The 10,338-nt window shown below is 42.0% G+C and overlaps 2 protein-coding genes across 3 annotated transcripts in view; both read right to left on the bottom strand.

The window, feature by feature from the left end:
- The window catches only part of LOC147022363 (1-acylglycerol-3-phosphate O-acyltransferase ABHD5-like), a 71,546-nt gene extending 70,241 nt beyond the window's left edge, over positions 1-1,305 (bottom strand). Inside the window, exon 1 of the mRNA XM_085893202.1 lies at positions 1,167-1,305. The gene's annotated coding sequence lies outside the window, so the exon portion shown is untranslated. The remainder of the gene's footprint in view (positions 1-1,166) is intronic.
- The window catches only part of MAF1 (MAF1 negative regulator of RNA polymerase III), a 22,733-nt gene continuing 12,701 nt past the window's right edge, over positions 307-10,338 (bottom strand). Inside the window, exons 3-8 of one of the 2 annotated variants that reach the window (XM_085893199.1) lie at positions 10,013-10,141; positions 9,717-9,882; positions 9,500-9,621; positions 2,467-2,586; positions 2,238-2,329; positions 307-2,106 (exon numbers count right to left, since the gene is read on the bottom strand). In XM_085893199.1, coding sequence (XP_085749325.1) covers positions 2,245-2,329; positions 2,467-2,586; positions 9,500-9,621; positions 9,717-9,882; positions 10,013-10,141 — 622 coding nt within the window. In that variant the 3' untranslated portion in view covers positions 307-2,106; positions 2,238-2,244. Of the gene's footprint in view, positions 2,107-2,237; positions 2,333-2,466; positions 2,587-9,499; positions 9,622-9,716; positions 9,883-10,012; positions 10,142-10,338 lie in introns of both variants that reach the window. The other variant, XM_085893197.1, reaches the window with a different exon arrangement.

Here is a 10,338-nt window from a genome sequence, read left to right as displayed (position 1 = left end):
ATTAAATGTGTGCACAATGGAGCCAACCTGACGCTTATAACAGCTCGAGGAGAAATGTTCCAATGAGAGCTTGGTGTTTCACTGACCACTGCTATATTTGTATTCGCCGTGGAACTCGGACTTGTATACCTTGCAACTTTAATAAAATTTGAACAATGTTGGTCCGTTGAGCATGGCAAAGCCATATGGCCACAAACCTATAGCATTATTACTGGGTCATCCACCACCATTTGTAAAAGATTTGTATGTGATGCCCTCCGCTTAACTCGAAATAATTTAATGGCATGCACACAAAGTTGAGAAATGTTGTGTTTTCCTTTTTTTTAATCATATGAAAATAATAAAATGTGCACACATTTATATAATTGTCAGACAAACGTCAGTGCTTTTCAAAAGAACTCACTTGTTTAACACGAGTCGCTCAGGAACGAAAGGAAGCCATTTTTGAGAAGAACAAAGATTGGAGGTCTTACTATTTGGGAGAAATGGGGTGAAGGGAGGAAATATTGCCAAAGCAGCATTGGGGATTCTCTCGTATTTTTTGGGGACCAACTCGGCCGTCAAAACACTTACACGCTATTTGTACCGAGTTCACCCCCCCCCCATTGAATACAAATGCCATCGGCTAGTTTGCTCGAGTTGTGTGGAACGTTGTTACTGCATCGAGATGAGTTTAAAAATCAAGACCGTTACCCCCAAATGTAAGAAAAGTGCACTGTGACGCGTTTAAATTTGTACAGCATGATGTGTACCTGCTCGGTCCCTGTCAGTACACGAGGGAGCAAATTGAAGTACTTAATTTGAAGACACTGAAAAAACGATTGCTGTGCAGAGGAAATGGATTGTTTGTTTGAATCTGCTTCCCTTGCTGAAATGGTTGACTAATCGGAGGAAAACAAATTTAAAATAAAATGCCCCGGAATCGGCTCGCGGACCACTGTGGGAATTCCAAACCAGAACGTGTGATGGCATTTTAAAACGAGCGCATTTTACCCACGACGTGCTCCACTGGGCCTTCCAATTTGGCTGCGGTTGTGACTTCAATGGCGGCAGGATCAGAGGATCCTCGCCAAGCCGGTTACTCTATTTATAGCAGTTAATATCAAATCAAACACAAAATGCACTGAAAAGTAAGAATAAAAATTGAGAGGTCTGACACCACACACCTGCATGAGCTTCGTCACCAAACAATTATCTGTCCTTGTTCTCCGCAAGAAACCGGCTGTTTCCTGAAAGCAAGAGTTTATGAAATTAAACGAATGGAGCAAGAGACCATATAAAATTAAGATCCGTAGGAGGGCTCTGATGCAAAATTAGTACGGACGATCACTTTACCTCTCTTTGCCAGACGACCTCCATTTGTTCCTTAAAATAACGGTATCAAAACATTTGTAAATCCGTGCCATAAACCCAGCTGCACGTGTCGCTGCGACAACCTAGAATAAGCTGCTTATAAAAGGAAAACAACCTTTGAGTACAAACCAAAATGGTATTCAAACAATTTGCTGAAGGTAAGTGTGGGAGATTCCGAGACAGCACCACTTCAAGATTGCACGGATTCACCACATGCGTGCGGTTACTCCATCGGCGCGGAAGAGTCGTGTTGGAAAGTAGGCCCGGCTCGACTACGAGGCTGCTGGAAAAAGTCGGTACGCCCCCTCCAGAAGCAAGACCAATGGATAACGGAGTCACATGCACAGGGCTACGATTAAAAAGTTCACGTGATGGAGGAAAATCCAAACAGGTTCATTTCTCAATGTGGGCAACCTGGTGGATAAACACCTGGCTCCATTTTCTGTACGACTACAACTAATGATCCCCCCAAAAATACCAAAAAATCATTGCTTTGTTTTGCAAACCATGCTTGAATAAATTGAACAATCAACCTGCATAGCTACAATGTAGGTAATCTCCACATCATCGATGAATTCCTGTGGCAGAGTGGACCGAGAGGTGCTGAAGCTTAAACTCAAAAGGACACGTGGTCAAACGGTATCATGCTCTCCAAAATGTAAAACCAGGTGGCAAAACATAGTCCGGTGAAGGTGAACAGTGGGAGGCCATGCCTGAAGGAGCTGTTGCATGGAGTACAATGCAAAGCACATCCTGCGGTTAAAGCACAAGTCAATGAGCATTTTGCACTGCAACATCAATCATTTCACTTTATTTCTGCAACTGAATTAAATATTATATATACACACACACAAACGTTAGCTAAATACAAGGATGCTACTTACCATTAAACTACCCTTCACATTGTACATAGTCTTCCTCGTCCAATACCATGTCTAGATTCCAGGGTAGTCGAGAGTCACACAGCAACGAGAAACTGCTGTACACATCATTCGTGCATCCAGGTGTAATCGTACATCTACATGTCTCGTGAAAAGGCACACTGCACTTGCAATATCGCATCAACGCGTTTCAAAATGGCGTGCCTTGCACGCTTCTGCCAAGAAATCCTACCTGACAGAGCGGCAGGTCAGGAAAACGATCCTCTTCAATTTTTTGTTGTAAAAAAAGTAGTTGAAGGACCAGAGACTGCCCTCTTCACCATAGGGGTCAGAAGCCAAGTCAGGATTGTAGCTGTATGGGGTGGGAGCACAGGTGATGTAAGCTAAGTCAGGCCTGACAATCCTTAGTCGAAAGCAAAGGGGAAGACGTCATCGGTTCCAAAAAGGACATCCTTCGTGAACCTCCACACTCGTATGCGGAGGTTAGAAACATTTATTTTTATGCCTCCGCACCAAGGGTGCCGGAGGCATTATAGTCCATGAGCTAGACAAGATATTGGTACCACCTGGGGGGAGTAAACGCCACTATGATTTTCTGAAAGTACTAGGTATATAGTTTCAGAAAATCCCATAAGCCAAGGCTGGATCTTAATTTTGTATTAATTGCTTAATTGTAAAAATCAGCCTTTGAATGTTGGCATGTGCGTTCGAATTTGAGGACAAAATTTTGGGGTGGGGGAAAATCAAAAATGCAATATCTCAATAAGTAGAAGGAATAATTAAACAAATGACAACTCATATTTTTGCTAATCAAAAGTTTTATTTATTATAATTATTTTTATGCAAATTAGGTCATTCTCAAGGTCACCAGAGGTCAAAAGGTCACCAGAGGTCAAAAGGGCACCATTTTTGGTGGGTGCCTAAAATCTGGATACCCATTTAAGAAATTACCGTAAAAATATCCAAACATGGTATTTCCTGATTCAAAATAGGTCTTATAGCTGAAGGAGCTCAAAACCATTAAAAGGAAACAATATGAGGTTATACCTATCAACCGAGGTAGGACGTGGAATAATTGCGGACATATATATCAAAAGATGAAAATATTTGCGATTTGGGATGGGGAAAATGAAAAATGCAATAACACTACTATTATATAGAATTATTAGCCAAATGGCCACTTATCTTGCTGATAATTGTGGATTCTGTTGCACAAATAATGTTTTATGCAAATTAGGTCATTACCAAGGTCACCAGAGGTCAAAAGGTCATCATTGTGGCGGGTACCTAAAATATGGATACCCATTCAAGAAATCACCGTAAAAATGACAAACATGGAATTTAGTGAGTCAAAACTGACCACTTATTCTGTTGTGTAAATAGTTCTATCACTTGCAAGGGTTTCCTTAGAAGCCGGTTACCGGCGACCCGCAGCCGTCTACTCAGAGAAAAAATGTCAAAGGTCGCCGCCTACTTCAGCGCTGATTTTTCGATGTTTTAAAAAAAATTTTTTTGGTCATCACGAAATCTCTTCACCCCCTGTTTTGAAATCCGAGACGAAAACACATTAGTATTTCGATAAAAGCGGGCTTACTTTTACTGTTAGTACTCTTGCCAGGTCTCGCACAACACTGACCTAAAAATAACACAAGCAGCTAAAACCGCCTCCTGCAATAGAGAGTTCTCTGCTTTAGCCTCGTTTTGGACTGTTGGCCTGATACCCTGATACCATACAGCAATGACCTCAAGAAAATAAACTTTGTAGGCCTCGCAGTTTCGGTGCCGAAACGATGGCATCAAAACGAAAATCCCTGTTTGACTTTGGATTTTCGAAGAAGCCCAAAGTCATGGGAGGTAAGCTTCTGGCCATCAGTAATTGGTCTAAACTTGCACTCGCGCGAGTGCGACGTTGTTGTTGTTTCATGAAACACGTGTTTCACCTAGTCCATTTTGAGCTTTTGTCAAGTGATGCGGCTCCAAAATACACGGTCACCCGTTGTGCCTTTTTAATATATAAAGTAATTAGCCTATAAGCTTAAAACAGCTTTTGTGCATGTCATTATTCGTGGTTATTTGCACTGAAAATCACCGTTTATTTACTGAAGTGAAGGTCAAGTATGAGCAGCTGTGAACTGGCCAACTGAATACTGGTACCGCAGGTACATGCATGTGCCATGGACTTGCGAGCTTTTCTTGACGGTATAACAACACGATACTGGCGGATAATGTAAGGTGAAAGTTTAACAAAATTGGGATTGTGACTGTGACGCAGTATTCACACTTAGACTGTTTGATTGGTTGAATGATTGAAGCTGGCTGACATCAAATAAAGAAATTATCAGAAAACAAGTGAAGTTAAATACATGTTTATCATTCATTTTCTAACAATAAACTAGTCTGAAGTTATTAGTTTGAGCTGTTTATTAAATCAAAACAAAACACAATAAAATAATAATAAACAATATTTAACAAAGTAAAATGAAATCGAAGAGGGAAAATATGCATAAAATGAATGAAAGAAAAAAAAAAACCTGTTTTTGTGGAGTTATCCACCCCAACAGCATGATAATATGAGAACTATTTCATGTCAGAAATCATGCGAGAATGCATCTCCAGCCATCTAGGATCCTCCGGCTTCCAGGGCCTGCCTCGGGCCCTGGACCCCGGCCATACATCTGCGCTCGCGGTGATGGTAACCTGCTACTTTTTAATGGTAGCCTCCGACTCCAAAAAATAAGGAAACCCCTGACTTGGAATGTATCTTATGCTCATAATACTTTTATCAAGGTCATCAGAGGTCAAAATGTTATAGTCTTGGGATTACCGTGAACCTCGCCATTGAGCGTTTTCCACATGTCCTGGAAACCACAAATCATAAAATTGACAAGCGAAACCTTTTATTCCTGGGACAGTAAGTCAGGCCAACATGTGTACAACATTTATTTTAACCCCAACCTATGAAAAAAGTGCATATTACGAGGCTCGCAACTTTCACACATCTATAAAAATATAAGTGGAAAACAGTGCAATTGCAAATCAAGGAGCAGGCGCCTCACTTGTTACTGAGAAGAATGTAACACCTGAAACTTGTGATTAATCGCGATCGCTTGCATCGTCGTCGTCGTCATCGTCACTTTCATCATCTCTACCTTCGAAATCTTCCAAAGTCACCAACTCATCCTCAGTGCCTTTCTGATTTGAACAAATGGTCAATTTGCACATATATGTACATTGCAGCGTATTTTGAAGACAAGTGCAGGTTTCCTCAATGCACTCTTTCGAGCAAGTGCAGGAGAGAAGTTCCATAACAGCTTCTGGGGCAGGTGGTGCGTCACTCCAATCAATGACCAGATCTTCAGTTTCAATCTTCCATCCATTTCCAATGGGTGGGGGAATCTCCGAGAGTGCCTCCAAGCTCCTTTTCCATATTGCGCACTGATATTTAGAGTCTGAGCAGTATATCTGGCAAGTAAGGGCTTCTAGACTGTTGAAGAGGTCAGTGGACAAATCCCAATTGGAACCTAGGCATTTCAACGTTTCTTGATGTTCCTCAGTTTTGCGGACTAGTTTTACAGTGAAAAACTTGCCTTTGCCAGCAAATGCACTAACCGAATCACACCCTGTGAAGGCATGAAGTCCCAGAAGTGTGTCACACATATCATGACCAATTATGATTGCAACTTTCTGAATGTCAGTGTACTGGATGCGCGTTTTTGTGCCACTTTTCATATAGATTGGACATGCTATTTTGGAGGAGAATGCTACACATAAAACGAACACATCTGTGTCCTCAGACACGATCACGACTTCAGAAAAACCAGATTTTGCACAATGCGCAGCATGCAACAGCATCCTTGTGTCTGCTTCTTCCTGACTAGACCTAAGGCATTCAACATCACTAACCGAGTTCACTGATAGCTTCTGACACCTTTCTCCAACTGTAACAAACATTTCTTTATTTGTTAGCTTCTCCCATTGGTCTGTGCTGCTCCATTCATTTGCAAGGAATTCAATGAGTTGGTTCTTGTTTTCGGACGTACGACGGAACTTTCTCCACTGTTTTATCCTGTGTTCTTGGGCAATAGCCTTGAATGTTGTCCCGCTGGCAGACCCCCGATTAACTCGCTCTGCATCTTTTATCGATTGGTCCCAATAAACGTCAAACACAACGTCAACACGTCTTGAGACTCAACCTTCCCCCAGCACCATCCTGTGCAACATCTGAGATTACTCAGTAAATGTCATACCATCTGCATTCATCTTCTGCACCAGGGCCATTCCATCAATTATGCAAGCAGAATTTCTGTCAATTGACTCTTGTTCGTCCTTTGGCTGCTCCCGTTAGGGGTCGCCACAGCGGATCATCCGTTATGATCCGCATACTGATTTGGCACAAGTTTTACGCCGGATGCCCTTCCTGACGCAACCCTGGTCGCCTCTTACGACACAGGGATATGGATTGGGTTTCGCCATGACTCTAGGCTGCCCTACACCCTCTCATAGCGCGGCCCAATGCAGAGCTCCCGTCCTCAAGCGATCCTCCAACCGAAGCCTCCGAGTAACCGGATTACAGGCGCACGCCACTATGCCCGGTTTTCTGTCAATTGACTCTATAGGCTGCAAATCCTTCTTCAAACTATCCATCAATGAAGACTTTTTTGTTTTTCTCAGTGTGCCCTCTGGTGTGGCAAGCTGTTAGGGCACACAATTAGGGGCACACAAGCATGTGCCCCTAATTGATGTGCCAAAACATCCTTCATACTCAGATGTCTAGTCTGTGCAATCAGGATCATTTTGGCAAACAGATCACGGTCAGCTTTGAGAATAATCTGTCATCCAGCAACCTAGTATATCTTCTTTACAATCATGTCACTGAATGTCTTAAGCTTTTGCTTTTTTATGGGCGCAAAAAAACTTTGTCTTTGCAGAACAACATTCTATTCGGTCTTCTCGGAATTCCTTGGAGGCCTTTTCACCTTTCGCCTTAGCTTCCAACAGGATCTTTTGTGACGTTTTCTGGAGCAGCCATCCCAGTGGAAATACCAACAAGATCTGAGGTCTCAGTGCTGAAGGGATTGATCCAGTTATTCTGCAGCATGTCAATCAAGGACAATATATCTTTTTCATCCTTCTTTATGCGAGATTTGCTAAGATCTGGATGACCAGTGTTAGACGTGAAGTTGCATGTTCCAGTGACGTCCCTGAGCATGTGTAAAAATGAACTACGATATTCTGCAGTGAGGTAGTGTCTGCTAACTGCCCCCGGTTTAAGGCTGAACCCTTTCGTTCCTCCTGGCGTCTGGGTGTCTTTGTTGACGGTTTCTTCAATAGCAAAAATAATAACACTTGAAGTACATCATCTTCAACTTTTTATATCTCATTCCAGGAAAAACCTAACCATGGTCAAAAATGTCAGAATCTGTGAAAACCTGTAAAAAGCTCAATTATGTGTGGTGCCTAAAGGGTTAAAAGATGCATGCTGAGAAGAATCATCATAATCTTGTGGCATATTGATATCAAATTCCTGAATTAACATCCTGCAATCTGCAAGATTTAGACTGGAGACAGAGAAATGTACATTGTAATACGTGTACATGTACATGTACATGTACAATGTACATGGATGTGTTCTTGACCTTGGAAGTAAGCCCTAATCTCAGATGCGTTGGCATTTCTACATCTATTTCACCAGGTTAACTCACTTACCTTGACCACATCCTCCGAATAATGCCAGCAATCATTGCTTTCATATCTTGTACAACAGAAATGATTTTATCATTGCTTTATATTACAATGACAGGTGTCAAAAGTCAAAATGTCAAGTGGTTTCTTTTGCTAATGAGCTCAAAAACAAAAGTACCAATTAATTCACTTAGAAACCTGTAGATGGAGTTGGCAACAAAAGCAAAAACAAAAAACCACCTGACTTAAACTGGTCCTACTAGCAAATTATACATGTATTTTGAGCAATGACCTCTGATGACCTGTGACACATGCTGTATGCAAAAGTGACCGCTGGTGACCTTGGTAATGACCTAATTTGCATAAAACATTGTGCAGCAGAAGCCACAATAATCAGCAAAATAAAAGGTCTTTTGGATCATAGTTCTATATATTAGTAGAGTTATTGCATTTTTCATTTTCCCCACGCCAAATCGCACATTTTTTCCTCTTTTGAAATTTATGTCCGCAATTATTCCATGTCCTATCTCTGTTGATAGGGATAACCTCATTTTGTTTTCTTTAAATGGTTTTGAGCTCCTTCAGCTATAATAAAACTCATTTTGAATCAGGAAATACCATGTTTGGATGTTTTTATGGTGATTTCTTAAATGGGTATCCAGATTTTAGGCACACACCAAAAGTGATGACCTTTTGACCTCTGGTGACCTTGAGAATGACCTAATTTGCATAAAACAAATTTTAATTAAAAACACATTTTATTAGCAAAAATATGAGTGGTCATTTGTTAAATTATTCCTTCTACTTATTGAGTTATTGCATTTTTGATTTCCCCTACCCCAAAATTTTGACCTCAATTGTGAACAAATTCGAACGCACACGCCTGCATTCAAAGGCCGATTTTTACAATTAAGCTGTGGATCCAGCCTTGGCTTATGGGATTTTCTGAAACTATAGAACATGTACTTTCAGAAAATGATAGTGGCCTTTACTCCCCCCCAGGTGGTACCAATCCATGAAATTTTGGGGTCTTGCTCATGGACTATTATGTCTCCAGGTTGTCCGTCCGTCCGTTCATCCGTCCGGATTTTCGTTTATGCGATAACTCAAGAAGCAAATTGTAGAATTTCATCAAACTTGGTAAAAGGGTAAAGTAAGACAGGGCAATTAAGTGATTAGATTTTGGGCCAGATGTGATAAAGGTCAAAGGTCAAGGTCAAACTCTGAAATTTCACTGTTTACGCCCTAACTCAAGAAATAAAAGACAGAATTTCATTAAGCTTTGTACAAATGTAAAGTAAGACAGGTCAATTAAGTGATTAGATTTTGGGCCAGATGTGATAAAGGTCAAGGTCAAACTCTGAAATTTTATTGTTTACGCCCTAACTCAAATATTGGACAGAATTTCATCAAACTTGGTACAAAGGTAAAGTTAGACAGGGCAATTAACTGATTAGATTTTGGGCCAGAGATGATAACGGTCAAGGGTCAAATATGTCAATACTCAAGTGTTTGTGCGGGAGAGCGGAGGCACACCCGTCGACTGCACACAATCGAATTACTCTAGTTTTTAATGCTCTCACCTGTAGATGTCGCACTCAGACAGCACAATCTCGTCGTCGATAGCCTTCCAAAGCGCCGGTCCAAGCTCGGTGAAGCGGGAACCAGCAGCAGAGCCAAGGCTACTATTCACTGCACTCTCCACCTGCAAACACGGGTCCGCAAGTGCCGACACATTACCTTTCACCACTTTGTCCCATATTACTTAATGCGGTGCCCAAAATCAAAGTGCACACAAACCCAGGACAACGACGGTTCACGGCTGAACTCATGCGAGCGGGCATGGCTGAAGTCGTAATCTGGTCGAAAGGCGGCATTGAGAGTCGAAATCAGGTAGTACAATGTCTTTCGACTGCAAGTGTCACACAACGGGCCGTCTCCACCTTCCTCTGCACTCTTACTCAACCTGAAACGTGGGGAAAGAGGGATATTTTGGTGTCGAGCTAATAAAAGCTTGGGTATGCATCAAAGGAAGCAGCACATTGCATAACGGGAACGCTTTAGCTCTGGCTGAGCACAATAATTCGGTAGAACACCTTCCTGGGCTCACGGCCAGAGTCTGTGGTGGAGACAAGGCCTGCATGAGGTGAGGTTCTCCTTCCAGACAAAATTGCTTGAACATCTGCTTGTCATCTCCAGCCATCTTGCAAGAGTAGCTTTCAATCCTGCTCACAGACGCAGCCCGTTAGAAGCGACCGCATCTTGGCACAGCTAACCAACAATGTCCAGTTCTAAAATGCCGGCACAGAGTGTGAACCGACGATCAGTGCACCATTTAGAACCTTCCTTAATTTTCCTTGGTCCCTGAATCCTGGACGGGTCGCCACTCCGACGCAGGATACCAGCAAGCTGGCACTCATTT

The sequence above is a fragment of the Eptatretus burgeri genome, chromosome 8 (assembly GCF_056783735.1).
Source record: "Eptatretus burgeri isolate ZD-2024b chromosome 8, Ebu_testis_v1, whole genome shotgun sequence".
Classification (NCBI taxonomy): domain Eukaryota; kingdom Metazoa; phylum Chordata; class Myxini; order Myxiniformes; family Myxinidae; genus Eptatretus; species Eptatretus burgeri.
Note: the sequence above shows the minus strand (reverse complement) of the source record. Positions and strands in the feature narration are given on the sequence as shown.